Source organism: Bos indicus x Bos taurus, chromosome 10, assembly GCF_003369695.1.
Source record: "Bos indicus x Bos taurus breed Angus x Brahman F1 hybrid chromosome 10, Bos_hybrid_MaternalHap_v2.0, whole genome shotgun sequence".
NCBI classification, from domain to species: Eukaryota; Metazoa; Chordata; class Mammalia; order Artiodactyla; family Bovidae; genus Bos; species Bos indicus x Bos taurus.
In genome coordinates this window covers 27,974,520-27,996,072 of record NC_040085.1, presented here as the reverse complement: position 1 = coordinate 27,996,072, position 21,553 = coordinate 27,974,520, and the positions used below count along the sequence as shown (strand labels likewise).

The window sequence follows — 21,553 nt, the reverse complement described above, 5'->3', positions numbered from 1 at the left end:
CTTCTCTGGTCAAGGAAGCAGGAGTGATTTGCCCCGGGGCCCTAATTAAGCCACTTGTTGTACGAGGCAGGAGACAACAGCTGCACTCTAGACTTCCAGAGCCTCTCAAAAATACCCCCCGCGGGGCAGCGACACTTTCTCCCACAGGGATGCTGCCAGCCAGGCCCCTCCGCGCCTTCGCCGTGGGTCCCCGTTGCTGAGTTTCGAAACAAGGAGTTCGGGAAAGGGGGCCACGCGCCCTAGCTTTTCAGGCCTGCTCCACCCCCCAAACGGATTTCTCTCCCGCCTCCCTCTTAACTCCGTCGGCGCCGGAGGCAGTGAGGCAGGGAAGGAGGCCTGCACAAAGCCTCAGGAGCCCATCGGGAGGCCCACATAGGGGAGACTGCGGCGTCCACGGGGAGAGACAGCTTACGTTTTCCAGGGAAAGGCGATCCCAGGACTACTCACCCCAGCGCCTCTAGTGTGTCCAGCACGTCCCCCTCCATCGTAGGTTCGGGACCCGGATCCGGCCCTCTCATGGTCCTTCGGCCCGAGGCTGTTCCACACTCTAAGGAGCCCGCCGGAAACCGGTGCCGCGGTCCCAAGGTTCCGGCCGGATCTCAACCTGAACTGCCTAGGAAGGGTATACAAACGTTCCTGACCTGCAGACAGTTGGCTGTTCTGCCTAAAACGACTTTATATACACATACTATAATAGCTTTTTAAAATGATATCAACAACAAATAGTAGTAATAAAAAGGCTTGAGTTGTGTCTTATCAAACATCGTTATTCTACCCAAGTTGTTTTTGACGGATCAGATTCCTGCCCTCTTTTTATAAAAAATTCTGAAATAAAATATTACCTTGAGCTAAAATTGTACGGAATATCATGTGCCTACACAAATAATTTTTAACTCAAATACACAATAAAGCTCCAACTTAAAGAAGAAATAAAGACAAGGAGATATATGACAAAATGTTGTTTCATTATGTAACATAGATCAAAGAAATGATCAGATACTTGCATCTATCTGTAGAATCCTCTTCAACACATGCAGACTATGTGTTGCACAGCTGAAAAAATATAGGTGAGTGTGAGACTTCCCTGGTGGTCCAGTGACTAAGACTCCCTGCCCTTAATGCAGGGAGCCCGGCTTCAATCCCTGGTCAGGGAACTAGAGCCCATAGGTCACAACTAAAAAACAAACAGTATTCCCTCTGTATACTATTTATGGAGAATTCAGTGTCTATCTAAAGGATACAAAAATATTTTAAGGCTCATAAGAGAGAGTCAGCATAGAGCATAAAATCATTAACAGCTGTATCTCCCAAATAAATATCCAAATAAACACACAACAATTTATCCTTTTAAAGGACTATCCCAAGCCTTACAGAATGGTATAACATCCTTGGCCCTAGTCCACTGAAGTCAGTTATGTTCTCACCTACCTAATCATTGTTACTAATAAAGAGCTTGCCAATAAATTTGTAAAACCCAGAGAGAAGTTTACCCATAATAATGACTCTTCCTCTGTGACAACCTGAAGGGGTGGGATGGGGTGGAAGGTGGAAGGAAGGCTCAATAGGGAGGGGATATATGTGTACCTATGGTTGATCCATGTTGATGTATGGCAGAAACCAACACAGTATTATAATTACCCTTCAATTAAAAATAAATTATAAAAAATAATGACTCCTCTACCATATACCCAGGTTTAAGTATAAAATTATTTGCAGGTTAGTGGTTAAGAATCTGCCTTCCAATGCAGGGGAAGCAGTTTGATCCCTGGTCAGGAACTAAGATCCCACATGCCACCCAGTAACTAAGTCCACACAACTACTGAGCCTTGGCACCTAGAGAGAGACCTTGTGCCACAACCAAGACCACCATGCGTGCTCAGTAGCATCCGACTCTTTGCAACCCTATGGACTGTAGCCCACCAGGCTCCTCTGTCCATGGAATTTTCCAGGCAAGAATACTGGAGTGGGCTGCCATTTCCTTCTGCAGGTGATCTTCCTGACCCAAGAATCGAACTCACATCTCCTGCATCACAGGAGGATTCTTTACTGCTGAGCCACTAGGGAAGTCAATCGAGACCAGATGCAGTCATAAATACTTTTTTTTAATAAAAGACCGAAATCATAAAAAGTATGTTCTCTTACATTAGAATTAAACAGTGAATCAATAAAAAAAGAAAATTTTTAAAAATCCCCAACATTTAATGCTCAGAATTTAAGCAATGCACTACTTCTGAATAATCAGATTAAACTAGGAATTAAACTAGAAAAAAATGGATATGAGAAAATATTTTTGAACTGAATAACCATAAAAATACCATGTGAAGGATGCAGATAGACCCATACTTAAAAGAAAATATATAACGTTAAATGCACATATTAGAAGATTTTTCAATTTCAAAAGATTGAAAATTAATTATCTAAGCATCAATTGCAAGGTGAAAAGCAAAACAATTATATCCAAAGAAACAGAAGTGAGAGAAAATACAATAAAGAAATGAAGATAAATTTGAGTCTTTTTGCAGACTAAAGGTATTGACAAACCTTTAGCCAAGCTGATCAGGAAAAAATAAATAAATACAAAAGAAGAAGCAAACAACCATTATTAGGAATGAAAAAGAGGACACAGGTACTTCATCATCAGTTATGAGATAGTTAAAGGATGTTATGAATAATTTCATGCCAATAAATTTGAAAATTTAAAGTTGATAAATTCCTTGAGAAACACTGTTTAACAAAAATGATACAAGGGAATTTTTTTAAATGAATAGTTTATATCTGTTAAAGAATGACAAATTAAAAACCACCAACAAAAAATGCTCCAAGCCCAAAGCGTTTTCCTGATTTTTCCAAATACTTAAAAAAGAAATAACACCAATCTTATATAAATTTTTCCAGAGACTAGAAAAACATGGAGTATTTTGCAATGCTTTTTCTGAGGACAACATTATCTTTAAAAAAATCAATACGAACATTATTAAAAAGAATTTATAGACCAGTTCCTCTCATGAAAAGATGGCTGCACTTACACAGCCACTTGAGTGTGACAAAGCCACCGCTGTAGTTCAGGCCTCTTCAATACATGGTGCTGGACCAATGGGATATCCGAATCATGGCCTCTACCTCATGCTATCGTCAACACAAAAATCAAGAAACGATCTATTTTAAGGAATGGAAGAGCATTTTATTCAAGCCAAGCAGAGGACCATAGCCTGGGAGACACAGATGCAAGAAGCACTTGAATTGTGTTCACACCTGACTACCACAAAAAAGGGGAGGCTTATATAGGCAAAGACCACCAAGTTATAGAAGTCGTTTTTCAGGAAGTAGGATTGGAGTTGGCAAGAAGAATGCTTGTTAAGCAAGGTTAGTTGGTATCCAAAATAGCTGCACAGTTTCAGGGAAAGATTTTGAGACCAGAAGGTTGCAGCTGGCAGCTGCTGGCAGATACTGCTTTGAAAATGGCTGGTGGTATCCTTGACTGTGACACAGATCAGAAAATTCAAGTTCTCAGTAATGCAGGAACATGTCTGAAAACACATCCACAATGGTCATCAAGCTCCATTTTGGATGACAAAACCCCAGTTACCCCATTTAATTTTTAATTGATCTTAAATATGTTATCATTGAATTCTTTCCTTTAGAAAGCACTGATGATCCATTTTATTCTTGTTAGGTCCTTTCATTGCCAAAATAGCTAATAACCTGCTCCAGATCCATTGAGTTCCTCAGGGCTGGGATGGATTTGGTCCAGGAAATTTGCATTGCAAGGAAGAGGGACAAAAAGAGTACATTCCAGGCTGGGGTCCCATTTGAGCACACAGATCTCAGGGATATGGTCTCAAGCAGGTTTTGTTTTGATTACCATCAAAGTTAGATGATCCCTTGGGGATGTAATTGAAACCACACACCTCATTTTGGGACTTGAACACAGTCACACTTCAGATGACTTGAACCCACAATCTCAGCTGAAATCACACACCTGGTCTCAGGACTTAATAAAGCTCAGGGTTTTTGTGTTACAACACAGAAGGAATTCTGTGAGAGCCAAAGTTCTAGACAAAGAGTAGACTTATTAATACAGGACACTTGTGAAGGATACCAGTGGGCAGGCAAGGCTGCTCTAAGTGGGAAACCAGGCATATTTAGAGAGAGACACATTCCATAGACAGAGCGAAGTCTCTTTCAAAAGGTGAGAGCGGCCCTAGGAGACACCACACTCTGTAAGTGTGGGCCACCTCAGAAAGCAAGGAGCCCCAAGGTATGGAGGGTGGTTAGTTTTTATGGAGTGAGTAATTTCATAGGCTGATAAGAGGGAGGATTATTCCAACTATTTGAAGGAAGGGGTGGAAATTTCCAGGAATTTGGCCACCACTCACCTCTTGGTCTTTCGTGGTCAGCCTCAGAACTGTCATGGTGCCTGTGGTGTGTCATTTAGCTAACATATTACAGTGAGTGTATGATGAGGCTCAAGGTCTACAGAAGGCGATTCTTCTGCCATCTTGGACCTAATTGGTTTTAACCAGTTTTTGTCATATTCTCAATAGTTGTGTCATTCTCTTAATGGTTTTGCCCTACCCTGTTCCCTTGTCTCGTTCCCTCTTCAGAGATTTTACTCCCATAATTGTATGGGAAACAGAGAGGTGACAGACAGTGTCTCCTATAGCTGCTTCAAGGCTAAGCAGGGGCATTGACCCGACCTATCAGGGAGTAAAAACCTCTGGATACCTGCTTTACAGGCCCCAAGAGCAGAACAGCTCCTTGTGTTAAGTCCGTATGGGCTGGAATCCTTGCATAAACATCCTTTTTATGCAGAACTATTGTAACTGCTTCTATAGTCTTCCTATGAATTGTTTTGAAGATGAAGCACTTTTGCAACAGCATCAGAATACAATATAACTGTCCATAAATTACAAGGCTTAAAAGGCATGGTTAAACATCTGGTTACAAAATAATCAATAAAGAAACTTGGTTACAGTAACCAAAATTACAACTGATCACATTTAACAGAGTTTGGGCTTGGGAAAGTAATTTAAAGATATAATAATTTGTTTATATAGGCTTCTTGGCCTGAATTTTCTATCTCTGGAAATAGGAGTGTCCTTCTACTTCCAGATGTGGGGTGTACCTTTCACGTGGCAGATTTATTTCCTGCTTTCAGGGAGACAGAAAGGAGGATGAGAGTGGCCCTCTTGCATTGGCTGTTTGTTAAAAAATTTTAATTCAAAATAATCAATATGCCATTGAGGCATATTTTGGGGTAGCCTACTTATGGGCTTCCCTTGTGGCTCAGCTGGTAAAGAATCTACCTACAATGTGGGAGAGACCTGGGTTTGATCCCTGGGTTTGGAAGATCCCCTGGAGAAGGGAAAGGCTACCCACTCCAGTATTCTGCCCTGGAAAATTCCATGGACAATCTATGGGATCACAAAGAGCTGGACACAACTCTCACATGCTAGTAAAGTGATGCTTAAAATTCTCCAAGCCAGGCTTCAACAATACATGAACCATGAACTTCCAGATGTTCAAGCTGGTTTTAGAAAAGGCAGAGGAACCAGAGATCAAATTGCCAACATCTGCTGGCTGATCACAAAGGCAAGAGAGTTCCAGAAAAACATCTATTTCTGCTTTATCGACTATGCCAAAGCCTTTGACTGTGTGGATCACAATAAACTGTGGAAAATTCTGAAAGAGATGGGAATACCAGACCACCTGACCTGCCTCTTGAGAAACCTATATGCAGGTCAGGAAGCAACAGTTAGAACTGGACATGGAACAACAGACTGGTTCCAAATAGGAAAAGGAGTACATCAAGGCTGTATATTGTCACCCTGCTTATTTAACTTCTATGCAGAGTACATCATGAGAAACGCTGGGCTGAAAGAAGCACAAGCTGGAATCAAGATGGCTGGGAGAAATATCAATAACCTCAGATATGCAGATGACACCACCCTTATGGCAGAAAGTGAAAAAGAACTAAAGAGCCTCTTGATGAAAGTGAAAAAGGAGAGTGAAAAAGTTGGCTTAAAGCTCAACATTCAGAAAACAAAGATCATGGCATCCGGTCCCATCACTTCATGGCAAATGGATGGGAAACAGTGGCTGACTTTCTTTTTTGGGGCTCCAAAATCACTGCAGATGGTGATTGCAGCCATGAAATTAAAAGACGCTTACTCCTTGGAAGGAAAGTTATGACCAACCTAGACAGCATATTAAAATGCAGAGACATTACTTTGTCAACAAAGGTCCGTCTAGTCAAGGCTATGGTTTTTCCATTGGTCATGTATGGATGTGAGAGTTGGACTGTGAAGAAGGCTGAGCACCGAAGAATTGATGCTTTTGAACTGTGGTGTTGGAGAAGACTCTTGAGAGTCCCTTGGAGTGCAAGGAGATCCAACCAGTCCATCCTAAAGGAAATCAGTCCTGGATGTTCATTGGAAGGACTGATGAAGCTGAAACTCCAATACTTTGGCCACCTGATGCAAAGAGCTGACTCATTGGAAAAGACCCTGATGCTGGGAAAGATTGAAGGCAGGAAGAGAAGGCGACAACAGAGGATGAGATGTTTGGATGGCATCATTGACTCGATGGACATGGGTTTGGGTGGACTCTGGGAGTTGGCGATGGACAGGGAGGCCTGGCGTTCTGCAGTTCATGGGGTCACAAAGAGTCAGACACAACTGAGCAACTGAACTGAACTGAGCGACTTTCACTTTCACTTAGGTCCACAATAGCGCCATCTTCTAAAACATTTCTAAAAGTTTGACATATTAAAAGCTGAGCTGGTAACTGTGAAGAAACAATGGTTTAGAAGAGCCCTCCATTTGTCTGAACCAGTTTTTAGTTCTGAGAATAGGTCAGTTTAGTTAAATAGTTACCTCTCATTTTCTAGAGGAGGAAATGGCAACACACTCCCACACTGCAGTATTCTTGCCTGGAAAATCTCACTGACAGAGGAGCTTGGTGGTCCAGAGAGTTGTAAAAAAGTCTGACATGACTGAACAACTAAGGACTACATCTCACTGTAGGAGGTGATGAATAACTGGGCTCCCAAAACTAGGCCCATGGTGCAAACAGTCAGGTATTTAACAAGAGGCACTTTCCTGGAAATAAAAGAAAAACAAAGGTTCATAATTGGAGCAACTTATAAACCAGTTTCTGGGTCCAAGAGACAGTCAATTAAGATTTCTAGATGTCAGAGTGAAAGCTTCCTTTGCAGTTTGAAATGCCGCTAATGATGTCATCAGGTGTTCAAGTAAACTTTCTGAAGTGGCTCATAAGGACTGTTTAAATATGAGCTGTGGCAAGTTCTCTGAAGTTTATATCAAGTCATTTAGCTTCAGGAAAAGGGCTTAGTTTGAGAGTTCTGAATTTTGGAGAAATCAGGGAGAAAAAGAAAAATGTTTCAATTCTGCTTACAAGGTTTTAATTTACTAAATTGTTTTAAGTTTAAAAAAAATTTTCCTTGTATCTGGGAAAAAAATGATTAAAAATTAGTAATATTTTAGACCATATCATAAAAAATTATAACCATATTTATCAATTCATTCAATCTCATGTAATTAATTCTTCTGCTTGAGTGCAGTTTTTTTATTAGTTCCACTGGCCTTGTCTGATGATTGAAGGTGATAGGAACAGTTATAATTTCAGGAAGTTTGCAAGATTTTTGTTAAAGCTTTCATGATTTGCCTGGTGAAGTGGAAGCTATAATCACTGGATATTGTGAAAGGTATACTAAGTAGAAAATACATTTTTTTTAAAGTTTCTTTGGCATCAACATATATGTACCTAATATGGGAGAATGCAAACTTATAAAATAAATATTAAATACACAAAGGGAGAAACTGATGGGAATATAGCAGGAGACTTTAACACACCACTGGATAGATCTTCTAGAAAGAAAATCAATATGGCAATACAGATCCTAAATGATACAATAGAACAGTTTGATTTAGTTGACATTTTCAGGATACTACACCCCCTGCCCCGAAAAAAAAAGCCCATAATACACATTCTTTCAAGTGTACATGGAATATTCCCTAGGATTGACCCCATGCTGCTGCTGCTAAGTCACTTCAGTCATGTCCGACTCTATGTGACCTCATAGATGGCAGCCCACCAGGCTCCCCTGTCCCTGGGATTCTCCAGGCAAGAACACTGGAGTGGGTTGCCATTTCCTTCTCCATTGCATGAAAGTGACAAGTGAAAGTGAAGTCGCTTAGTCATGTCCAACTCTTCGCGACCCCATGGACTGCAGCCTACCAGGCTCCTCCATCCATGGGATTTTCCAGGCAAGAGTACTGGAGTGGGGTGCCATTGACCCCATACTAGGGCACCAAACTAACCTCAAAAAATGTAAGAGGATAGAAATTATTTCAAACATTTTCTCTGGCCACAATGGCATGAAACTAGGAATCAATCACAGGAAAAGAAATGAGAAAAAAACCCAATTACATAGGTCCTAAACAAAATGCTACTAAAAGACCAATGGGTCAACAAGGACATCAAAAAGAAATCAAAAAATACCTGGAGACAAATGACAATGAAAACACAACCATAGAAAATCTATGGGATGTATCAAAAAAAGTTCTTAGAATTAAAGCTTAGGAGTTCATAGTAATATAGGCCTTCCTCAGAAAGTAAGAAAAAATAAAAAACTTAACATACAACCTAAAAGAATTAGAAAAAAGAACAAACAAAACTAAAGTCAGAAAAAGGAAATAAAAATTAATAAAGATCAGGGAGGAGATAAAGAAATAGAAATTAAAAAACAATAGAAAACAAAAATCAATAAAACTAAGAGCTGGCTCTTTGAAAGGGTAAGCAAAATTGACAAACCTCTGGCCAGGCTCAGCAAGAAGGAAACAGAAATCAAATAAATAAAATAAAATATGAAAAAGGATAAATCTCAACTGACAGTATGCCAAAACATGCCAACAGATTTGATAAAATAGAAGAAATAGACAACTTTCTAAAAACATACAAACCACCAAAATTAAAACAAGAAGAAATAGGTAATTTGAATAGACTAATAATTAAAAATGAAACCTATAACTTAAAAGAAAAACTCCCTACAAACAGAAGTCCGGACCCAGATAGCTTCATGGTGAATTTTACCAAACATACAAAGAGGAACCTATACTGATCCTTCTCAAACTCGTCCAAAAGATTAGAGAAGAGAGAATACTCCCAAAGACATTCTATGAAGCCACCAACACCCTGATACCAAAACCAGACAAAGATATTGCCAAGTAAAAAAAGTGTAGGCCTATTTTTTTGATGAATATAGATGCAAAAACTCTCAACAAAACATTAGTAAACCAAATCCAACAACACATAAAAAAAATCATACACCATGACCAAGTAAGAGTCATCCCAAGTTCACGAGGAAGGCTCAACATAGGCAAATCAGTCAATGTAACACACCACAGCAACCAAAGTCAAAAACACATGATTGTCTTAGGAGATGCAGAAAAAGCATTCGACAAAATTTGACATCGAGTCATGATAAAGACTCCTACCAAAGTGGGTATAGAAGGAATATATCTCAACATATGAAAGCCATTTATGACAAACCCACATCCAATATAATATTCAATGCTAAAAGTCTTCCCACTAAAATCTGGGACAAAGGATGTGCACTATTACCACTTCTATTCAAAATAGTAAGGCAATCAGACATAAAAAAGAAATAAAATGGTGCTTGCTTCGGCAGCACATATACTAAAATTGGAACAATACAGAGAAGATTAGCATGGCCCCTGTGCAAGGATGACATGCAAATTCATGAAGCGTTCCATATTTTTTAAAAAGGAACACATTTGAGTCAGTTCTGATGAGGTGGATGAACTTAGAACCTATTATACAGAGTGAAGTGAGTCAGAAAGAGAAAGATAAATATCGTATTCTAACGCACATATACGGAATCTAGAAAAATGGTTCTCAAGAATTTATTTACAGGGCAGCAATGGAGAAACAAACATAGAGAACAGACTTATGGCCATGGGGAGAGGGGAGGAGAGGATGAGATGTATGGAGAGAGAAACATGGAAACTTACATTACTGTATGTAAAATAGATAGCCAACGGGAATTTGCTGTATGTCTCAACTTCCCTGGTGGCTCAGATGGTAAAGTGTCTGCCTTCAATATGGGAGACCTGGGTTCGATCCCTGGGTCTGGAAGATGCTCTGGAGAAGGAAATGGCAACCCACTCCAGTACCCTTGCCTGGAAAATCCCATGAACGGAGGAGTGTGGTAGACTACAGTCCATGGGGGCGCAGAGAGTCAGACACGACTGAGCGACTTCACTTCACTCACTTTCACTTTCGGGAAACTCAAATAGGTGCTCTGTATCAACCTAGAGGGGTGGGCTGGGGAGGGAGATTCAAAAGAGAGGGGGTGTATGTATACCTATGGCTGATTCATGTTGAGGTCTGACAGAAAACAACAAAATTCTATAAAGCAATTATCCTTCAATAAAAAAAAAATTAAAAAAAGAAATAAAATGTATCCAAATTGGAAGAGAAGAAGTAAAACTGTCACTATAGGCAGATGACATGATACTATATATAGAAAATCATAAGGACTCCACATACAAACTACTAGATCTAATAAATTAATTCAGCAACATTCAGAAATTGGTTGCATTTCTTTTTTTTTTTTGGTTGCATTTCTTTACACCAACTAAGGTGGAGAAGGCAATGGCACCCCACTCCAGTACTCTTGCCTGGAGAATCCCAGGGATGGGGGAGCCTGGTAGGCTGCCATATATGGGGTCGCACAGAGTCAGACACGACTGAAGCGACTTAGCAGCACTAGCAGCAGCAGCACGCCAACTAAAGAAATATTAGAAGGGGAATGTCAACAAATAGCCCCTTTTAAAATGGCACCTGTACCTACTGCTGCCGCCAACCTCTCTGCCCCAGTAGATGCAGACAAAAATCTCTGGAGATGTCATTGCTGCCAAAATCTTGGCTCTCTATGTACAGAAATACGGTGACAGAGTTATGAAGAAGGAAAGAGTGGCTTTTTTTCTTTGCCAGGAAAAGGAAGAACAAAGTAGCTAGCAACTCAAGAACTGTGCAACCCCCACTTCCAATCCCTGGAATAGAGAGAGGCTATATAGTCAGGCATTTTATACAGGTCATGAGGATCTTATGGCAAGTGTACTGGGGTGGTTTGACATTCCCTCCTCCAGAGGATCAGGTTTTGTCAGAACTCTCTGCTATGACCCGTTTGTCTTGGGTGGCCCTGCACAGCATGGCTCAGAGCTTCATTGAGTTATGCAAGCCCCTTCTCCACAACAAGGCATCAATGCAATGGACATGAACTTGGCAAACTCCCAAGAGATGGTGAGGGACAGGGAGGCCTGGTGTGCTGTGGCCCTTGGGGTTGCAAAGAGTCCAACTGAACGACAGTTAACATATAGTTAGGCAGGGGTATGTCATAAGGATCAAAGAAGTAACAGTCTTGCATTCTTCTTTCTTCTGCAAAATTTCAATAGGGTGGGTGGGTTTGCTAACAAGATTAGGGTGTGTGTAGGGTTTTAGGTTTTGGAGAAGGAAATGGCAACCCACTCCAGTACTCTGGCCTGGAAAATCCCATGGACAGAGGAGCCTGGTAGGCTACAGTCCATGGGGTTGCAAAGAGTCGGACACGACTGAGTGACTTCACTTCACTAGGGTTTTAGGTGGTGGGGGTCTCTGAGTTTCTCTGATCCCTTTAATCTTGCCTCTGGCAGTTTTGTGGCTACTCCTCCCTTGATTAGCAACTGTTTGAATCGAATTCACAAGAAGGTCTTAGAGGCTGGAGTCTTGCTTATAAGAAATGGGGGACAAAAGGGCCTCCGTGTCCAGGAGGCCTACAGGGCCTTGCTCCACATCATTATCAGGTCATTGTCATTGCTGCTGTACAAACTACACTTCAGTTTTCTCTTTTAAAATTAAGTGTCATCTTGGACTTCCCTGGTGGTCCAGTGGTTAAGAATCTACCTGCCAATGCAGGGGACATGGGCGTGACCTCTGGTCCAGGAAGACCCCACGTGTCACAGGGCAACAAAGCCACAGCTACTGAGCCCATGTTCTAAAGTCCTCGAGTAGCAACTATGGAGCCCACACACCACAACTACTGAAGCCTGGGAACCCTAGAGCCCATGCTCCGCAACAAGAGAAGCCACTGCAATGACAAGCCCGTGCATAGAAAGCCCACGCACAGCGATGAGGACCAGACACGGCCATAAGCAAAAATAAAGTCACAAGCTAGCAAATAAGAAGACCCCTAGGATTAAACCTGACCAAAGCAGTGAAAAATATATGCTGAGAACTATAAAACATTAAAAAAGGAAATTAAAGAGGATTCAAAGAAATGGAAAGATACCTCATGCCCTTGGAATAATTCATATTGTTAAAATGGCAATGCTACGCAAAGCAATCAACAGATTTAATGCAATCCCTATTGATTACCCATAACCTTTTTCACAGAACTAGAGCAAATAATCCAAAATTTTACATGGAACCCTAAAAGATCCAGAATTGCCAAAGCAATGCTGAGGGAAAAAACATAACTCTCCCAAATTTCAGACAATAGAGTGCGATAATAGCATGAAGACAAAGAGCCCTTTAAATAACCCCACACATCTACAATAAGTTAATCTTTGACAAAGGAAGCAAGAATATAAAATGGGAAAAAGGCTCTTCAGCAAGAGGTTCTGGGAAAGTTGGATAGCTGCATGTAATCGATGAGGTTAGAACATACCCTCACACCATACATAAAAATAAACTCAAAACCGCTTAAAGAGTTAAACATAAGACATGACACCATAAAAGTTTAGAAGAGAGCATAGGCAAAATATTCTCTAAGATAAATCGTATCAATGGTTTCTTAGGTCAGTCTCCCAAGGCTGGAATAAAAAATAAATAAATAAACTAATCGGACCTAATCAAATTTACAAGCTTTTGCACAGCAAAGGAAACCATAAACAAAACAAAAAGACAGTCTACAGAATAGGAGAAAATATTTTTTATACGACAAAAAAAAAACAGCCTAATCAAAAAATGGGCAGAAGACCAATAGACATTTCTCCAAAGAAGACATACAGATGGTCAAGAGGCACATGAAAAGATGCTCAACATCACTAATTATTTAAAATTGCAAATCAAAACTACAATGAGGACCACTTCATAACAGTCAGAATGCCCATCATTAAAAACTTTACAAATAACAAATGCTGGAGAGAGAGTGGCGAAAAGGGAACCCTCCTACACTGTGGATAGCGATGTAAATAGGTGCAGCCACTACGGAGGCTCCTCAGAAAACTAAAATGGAGCTACCATACGATCAGATCAGATCAGTCGCTCAGTCATGTCCGACTCTTTGCAACCCCATGAATTGCAGCATGCCAGGCCTCCCTGTCCATCACCAACTCCCGGAGTTCACTCAGACTCACGTCCATCGAGTCAGTGATGCCACTCAGCCATCTCATCCTCTGTCGTCCCCTTCTCCTCCTGCCCCCAATCCCTCCCAGCATCAGAATCTTTTCCAATGAGTCAACTCTTCGCATGAGGTGGCCAAAGTACTGGAGTTTCAGCTTTAGTATCAGTCCTTCCAAAGAAATCCCAGGGCTGATCTCTTTCAGAATGGACTGGTTGGATCTCCTTGCAGTCCAAGGGACTCTCAAGAGTCTTCTCCAACACCACAGTTCAAAAGCATCAATTCTTCAGCGCTCAGCCTTCTTCACAGTCCAACTCTCACATCCATACATGACCACTGGAAAAACCATAGCCTTGACTAGACAAACCTTTGTTGGCAAAGTAATGTCTCTGCTTTTGAATATGCTATCTAGGTTGGTAATAACTTTCCTTCCAAGGAGTAAGTGTCTTTTAATTTCATGGCTGCAGTCACCATGGGTGTAGAGGAGCTATCCCACGTTGAAGGTCAGGAAGGGCGGCGGTGAGGAGATACCCCTCATCCAAGGTAAGGAGCAATGGCTGCACTCTGCTGGAGCAGCCGTGAAGAGATACCCCACGCCCAAGGTAAGAGAAACCCGAGTAAGACGGTAGGTATTGCAAGAGGGCATCAGAGGGCAAACACACTGAAACCATACTCATAGAAAACTAATCAGTCTAATCACGCCAGGACCACAGCCTTGTCTAACTCAATGAAACTAAGCCATGCCCGTGGGGCAACCCAAGATGGGTGGGTCATGGTGGAGAGATCTGACAGAATGTGGTCCACTGGAGAAGGGAATGGCAAACCACTTCAGTATTCTTGCCTTGAGAACCCCATGAACAGTATGAAAAGGCAAAATGATAGGATACTGAAAGAGAAACTCCCCAGGTCAGTAGGTACCCAATATGCTACTGGAGATCAGTGGAGAAATAACTCCAGAAAAAATGAAGGGATGGAGCCAAAGCAAAAAGAATACCCAGCTGTGGATGTGACTGGTTATAGAAGCAAGGTCCGATGCTGTTAAGAGCAATATTGCATAGGAACCTGGAATGTCAGGTCCATGAATCAAGGCAAATTTGAGCTACCATACCATCCAGCAATCCCACTCCCGGACATTCATCCAGAGAAAATCATAATTCAAAAAACACATACATCCTTATGTTCACAGAAGCACTATTTGCAAAAGCCAAGACATGGAAAGAACCTAAATGTTCATCAACAGGTGAATGGATGAAGAAGATGTGGTACATATCATTGTTCAGTTACTCAGTCATGTCTGACTCTTTGCAACCCCATGGCCTGCAGCATACCAGGCTTTCCTGCACATATATACAATGGAATACTAAGTGGAAGTGTAGTCGCTCAGTTGTGTCCTACTCTTTGTGACCCCCATGGACTGTAGCCCATCAGGCTCCTCTGTCCATGGGATTCTCCAGGCAAGAATACTGGAGTGGGTTGCCATTTCCTTCTCCAGGGGATCTTCCCGACCCTGGGATCAAACCTGGGTCTTCTGCATCACAAGCAGATGCTTTACCCTCTGAGCCACCAGGGAAGAATATTCAGCCGTTAAAAAAAAAAAAAAAAAAAAAAACCATTTGATGCCATTTGCAGTGATATAGATACAACTAGAGATTATTATACTAAATGATGAACATCAGAAAGAGAAAGACAAATACTGAAACAAGGGTAAGGGGGCAGGGCACAATCTTTGAAAGAATGAGACAGCCCGAGGACACAACACAAACTGATTAGAATCAAATGGGTCCAAGACAAATCAACTGACTAGACCTGAAAATCTCCATCTCTTCCCCCAAAATAGTTAGAATAATCCTCTCACGCATTAGCCTATGAAATTACCCAGCCCATAAAAGCTAACCACACCACATTTTGAGACTACACTTGCTCTCTGTGATGGCCCACTCTCTGTATGTGGAGTATGTTTCTCTCTGAATAAATTCACATTTTTACCTATCACTTTGTCTTTTACTGAATTCTTTCTGCAATGAGACATCAAGAACCTCAGCTTCATTTGGTCCTGAAACCAGGTCTGTGATCTCAGCTAGAAAACTGTGCCTTTGGGCTGGGTTTGAGTCCCAGCTATGTGGGTTCAAGTTCCAAACTGGGTTTTGGCTGGGTTTTAGTCCCTGCCATGTAGGTTTGATGCTGAGCAGGGCCCTGTGGGACTCCTGGGCATGGTGGCCCTCGAATCCCTATTCCTTGTAGCAGGACTCTGGACTCCATGACTTTCTCTGAGTTCCAAAGGGCAGAACAGTTGCTAATCAAAGCAGAAGCAGCAACAAAACCACCTGAGGTAGTCAGTCAGTTCAGTCCCTCAGTCCTGTCCAACTCTTTGCAACCCCATGGCAGCAGGCCAGGTTTCCCTGTCCATCACCAACTTCTGGAGCTTGCTCAAATTCATGTCCACTGAGTTGGTAATGCCATCCAACCATCTCATCCTCTGTCGTCCCCTTCTTCTCCTGCCTTCAATCTTCCCAGCATCAGGGTCTTTTCCAATGAGTCAGTTCTTCACATCAGGTGACCGAAGTACTGGAGTTTTAGCTTCAGCATCAGTCCTTCCAATGAATATTCAGGACTGATTTCCTTTAGGATTGACTGGTTGGATCTCCTTGCAGTCCAAGGGACTCTCAAGAGTTTTCTTCAACACCACAGTTCGAAAGCATCAATTCTTCAGCTCTCAGCTTTATTTATAGTCCAACGCTCACATCCATACATGATGATTGGAAAAACCATAGCTTTGACTAGACAGACATTTGTTGGCAAAGTAATATAGGCTCTAAAACAAATCTTATTAAATTTAGAAGACTGAAATCAGATCAAGCATCTTTTTCAATCACAATGGTATGCAGCTAAATATCACTTATAAGAAGAAAACTAAAAAAATCACAAATATGCAGAGATAAAACATGCTACCAAACAACAAATGGGTAAAAGAACAAAAAGAAAAATAAAACCTTGAAAGAAATAAAAACAGAAGTGCAACATACCAAAATTTAATGGATGCAGTAAAAGCAGTTCTAAGAGGAAACTCATAGTGATAAGTGCCTAAATGAAAAAATAAAATAGGTCTCAAATAAACAACTTAATTTGACACCTCAAGAAGCTAAAAATGAACAAATTAAGCCAAAGTCAGTAGAAGGAAGGAAATAATGTAGATCAGATAATGAAATAGAGACTAGAAGACAACAGAAAAAAAATCAAGGAAACTAAGAGCTGTATTTTTTTAAAGATAAAAAAACTGACAAATATTTAGGTAGACTCACCAAGAGAAAAATAGAAAGGACTCAGAATCAGAAATGAAAAAGAAACTACAACTGATGCTACAGAAATACAAAGGATTGCGAGACTACTATGAACATTTATATGCCAACAAATTGGACAACTTAGAAGAAATGGATAAACTGTTAGAAATAAACAACCTACCAAGACAGAGTTATGAAGAAACAGAAAATCTGAATATACTGATTACTAGTAATGAAACTTCACCAGCAATCAAAAACCTCCCAACAGGGACTTCTCTGATGGTCCAGTCATTAAGAATCCAACTTGCAATGCAGGAGACACAGGATCAATCCCTGGTCAGGGAACTAAGATCCCCTATGCTGTGGAGCAACTAAGCCTGTGCACTGCAACTACTGAGTCCTACGCTCTGGAGCCCATGTGCCACAACTAGAGAACCTGTCTGTTGTAACTACTGAAGCCCATGTGCCATAACTAGAATCTATATGCTGCCACAAAAGATCCTGCATGACAAAAAGAAGACCCCATATGCTGCAACTAAGACCCGATGTGGCCAAATATCTTTTTTTTCCTATTTAAAAAAAAGAAACTTCCCAACAAACAAAAGTGCAGGATCAGTTGGCTTCAATGGTGAACTTAACCAAATATTTGAAGAAGAATTAATACCAATCCTTCCCAAACTCTTTCAAAATATCGAAGAGAAAAGAACACTTCCATACTAATTTTATGAGGTCAGCATTACCCTGATACCAAAAGTAGACAAGGACACTCTGGAAAGAGCAAACAGGCCAACATTCCTGATGAACAGAAATGCAAAAATCCTCAACAAGATATTAGCAAACCTGAATCACCAATACTTTAAAAGGATCATCCACCCAAATCTAGTGGGATTTATTGCAGGAATGCAAGGCCTTGTTTTATATCTACAAATCAGTGCGATACACCACATTAACAAAATGAAGGACACAAATCATAATCACTTCAGTAGATGCACAGAAAGCATTTGACATAATAACTCAACATCTATTTATGATAAAAAAAAATTCAACAGAGTGGGTATAGCTGGAATATACTTCAACATAATAAAGGCTGTATAAGACAAACCCACAGCTAACATCATACTCAGTAATGAAAAGCTGAAAGCTTTTTCTCTAAGATCAGGAACAAGATGAGACTGCCCGCTCACTTTTTTCAACAAAGTATTAGAAGTCGTAGTCAGATCACTTAGTCAAGAAAAAGACATAAATGGCATTCAAATCAGAAACAAGGAAGTTAAACTGTCTCTATTTACAGATGACCTGATAATGTATATAGAAAACCCTAAAGACATTACAAAAAAATATCAACTGTTAGAACTAATAAATTCAGGAAGCATGTAGATTACAAAAATCTCATATAAAAGTCTGATTTGGTTTTACACACTAATAATAACTGGCAGGAAGAGAAATTAAGAAGACAATCCCATGTACAGTTGCATTAAAAAGAGAATATCTGAGAATAAATTTAACCAAGATGAAAAACATATAATGAAAAATATACTGATAAAAGAAGTCCCAGAAAATACTAATAATGGAAAGATATTACATACATTGGAAGAATATGGTAAGAATGTCCATATTACCTAAATAAATATAAAGATTCAATACAATCTTTCCCAAATTTCAATGACATTTTCCACAAAAACAGAACAAGCCTAAAATTTGTATGGAACTACCAAAGATTCCAAACAGCCAAAGCAATCTTAAGAAAGAACAAAGCTAAATGCATCATACTTCCTGACTTTAAACTGTATTACAAAGCTGTATTAAAAATCAAAATAGTATAGTATTCACATAAAAACAAATACATCAGTGGAACAAAATAGAGACCCCACACAGAAACCAAGGAACCAAGAATATACAGTGGGAAAGGGAATAGTCTCTTCAATAATGCTGATGGGAAAACTCGACAGGCAGATGCAAAGCAATGAACTGGAGTCCTATCTCACCATATACAAATATCAACTCAAAATGGAATGAGAACTTTAACACAAAACCTGAAACCATAAAACTTCTAGAAGAAAAAATAGACAGTAAGCTCCTTAACATCCCGGTGTGCATACTAAGTTGTTCAGTCATGTTCTACTCTGTGTGACCCTATGGACTACAGCCTGCCAGGCTCCTCTGTCCACGGGATTCTCCAGACAAGAATACTAGAGTGGGTTGCCATGCCCTCCTCCAGAGGATATTCCCAACCCAGGGATTGAACCCAAGTCTCTAAGTCTCCTGCATTGGCAGGCAAGTTTACCACTAGTGCCTAATATCCCTGACATCTATTACTAGTTTACTTGAGATAAATTAATATCCACTTACGCTTCTCTTTTCTTCAGTTATTTTTCTCTCTTCTTCAGTAACTCCAGTTATTTTGCCTTTCTTTACTGTCTGTTTTAAAGATTGGAGACTGTTTTAGTGAATGGTTGAAGCATAGATTGGACTTCTGTGTTCACTGTTATCTAATATCTAAACAGCTCTGCTCCAAAAGCAGCTCTGGAGTTCCATACAAGTACAAGGTTATAGGATTCTAATAAATACAGTTCTATACTTTGATAGGTCTCTCAAATTATACAAGTATATCACATTTTATTAATTATTATTTTAGGTAACCAACTCTCTGTCTTATTAGCCATGGCTGTGCATAAGACTTTGTATTATTACAGTTTGAGGGAAAAATATCCCTCTACTAACAAGAAGAAATAAACAATATATTCCAATAGGCCTTGTCTTGAAAGAAAGTGAAAGTGTTAGTCACTCATTCGTGTCCATCTCAGCAAATCCATGGACTATAGCTCACCAGGCTCCTCTGTCCATGGAATTTTCCAGGCAAGAACACTAGAGTATGTAGCCATTCACTTCTCCAGGGGATCTTCCCAACCCAGGGATTGAACTTGGTAAAGAATCTGCCTGCAATGCAGGAGACCCATATGAACAGCAGGGAAGACCAGCCAAGATGATGTATGTAACATCCCTGACATCTTGGCAAATATTAGACTTGAATCTAATCAAATATTAGATTTGACACAAAAACATGAGCAAAAAAACCATCTGATTGAAGGTCACTTCTGAATGTGACTTTACACATGCGTCAGTTCAGTTCAGTTGCTCAGTCACGTCCGACACTTTGCGACCCCAAGGACTGCAGCACGCCAGGCCTTCCTGTCCATCACCAACACCCAGAGTCCACCCAAACTCACGTCCATTGAGTCGGTGATGCCATTCAGCCACCTCATCCTCTGTTGTCCCCTTCCCCTCCTGCCCCCAATCCCTCCCAGCATCAGAGTCTTTTCCAGTGAGTCAGTTCTTCGTGTCAGGTGGCCAAAGTATTATAGCTTCAGCTTCAACATCAGTCCTTCCAATGAATATTCAGGACTGATCTCCTTTAGGATGGACTGGTTGGATCTCCTTGCACTCTAAGGGACTCGCAAGAGTCTTCAACCACAGTTCAAAATCATCAATTCTTCCGCATTCAGCTTCCTTTAGAGTCCAACTCTCACATCCATACATGACCACTGGAAAAACCATAGCTTTGATTTTGATGGACCTTTGTTGGCAAAGTAATGTCTCTGCTTTTCAATATACTGTCTAGGTTGGTCATAACTTTCCTTCCAAGGAGTAAGCGTCTTTTAATTTCATGGCTGTGGTCACCATCTGCAGTGGTTTTTGGAGCTCCTAAAAAATAAAGTCTGACACTGTTTCCACTGTTTCTCCATCATTTCCCATGAAGTGATGGGACCGGATGCCATGATCTTCGTTTTCTGAATGTTGAGTTTTAAGCCAACTTTTTCACTCTCCTCTTTCACTTTCATCAAGAGAATCTTTAGTTCTTCACTTTCTGCCATAAGGGTGGTATCATCTGTGTATCAGAGGTTATTGATATTTCTCCTGGCAATCTTGATTCCAGCTTGTGCTTCTTCCAGCCCAGCGTTTCTCATGATGTACTCTGCATAGAAGTTAAATAAGCAGGGTGACAATATAGAGCCTTGACGTACTCCTTTTCCTATTTGGAACCAGTCTGTTGTTCCATGTCCAGTTCTAACTGTTGCTTCCTGACCTGCATACAGATTTCTCAAGAGGCAGGTAAGGTGGTCTGGTATTTCCATCTCTCAGAATTTTCCACAGTTTATTGTGATCCACACAGTCAAAGGCTTTGGCATAGTCAATAAAGCAGAAATAGATGTCTTTCTGGAACTCTCTTGCTTTTTCCATGATCCAGTGGATTTTGACAATTTGGTCTCTGGTTCCTCTGCCTTTTCTAAAACCAGCTTGAACATCTGGAAGTTCACAGTCCATGTATTGCTGAAGCCTGGCTTGGAGAATTTTGAGCATTACTTTACTAGCGTGTGAGATGAGTACAATTGTGCGGTAGTTTCAGCATTCTTTGGCATTGCCTTTCTTTGGGATTGGAATGAAAACTGACCTTTTCCAGTCCTGTGGCCACTGCTGAGTTTTCCAAATTTGCTGGCATATTGAGTGCAGCACTTTCACAGCATCATCTTTCAGGATTTGAAATAGCTCAACTGGAATTCCATCACCTCCACTAGCTTTGTTCATAGTGATGCTTGCTACAGGCACTTGACTTCACATTCCAGGATGTCTAGCTCTAGGTGAGTGAGCACACCATCATGATTATCTTGGTCGTGAAGATCTTTTTTGTACAGTTCTTCTGTGTATTCTTGCCACCTCTTAACATCTTCTGCTTGTTAGGTCCATACCATCTCTGTCCTTTACTGTGCCCATAGTGCAGGAAATGTTCCTTTGGTATCTCTAATTTTCTTGAAGAGATCTCTAGTCTTTCCCATTCTATTGTTTTCCTCTA

The 21,553-nt window shown here is 40.6% G+C and overlaps 1 protein-coding gene and 1 non-coding gene across 2 annotated transcripts in view; one reads left to right on the top strand and one right to left on the bottom strand.

Annotated features, from left to right (window-relative positions):
- The window catches only part of FAM98B (family with sequence similarity 98 member B), a 33,321-nt gene extending 32,762 nt beyond the window's left edge, over positions 1–559 (bottom strand). The window contains exon 1 of the mRNA XM_027553493.1: positions 448–559. Within this exon, the coding sequence (XP_027409294.1) occupies positions 448–518 (71 nt within the window). The 5' untranslated portion in view covers positions 519–559. The remainder of the gene's footprint in view (positions 1–447) is intronic.
- Positions 560–9,696: 9,137 nt separating this feature from the next.
- LOC113900570 lies at positions 9,697–9,803 on the top strand. The gene has a single exon (XR_003513201.1). It is a non-coding gene; the product is annotated as a U6 spliceosomal RNA (small nuclear RNA).
- Positions 9,804–21,553: the final 11,750 nt, after the last annotated feature.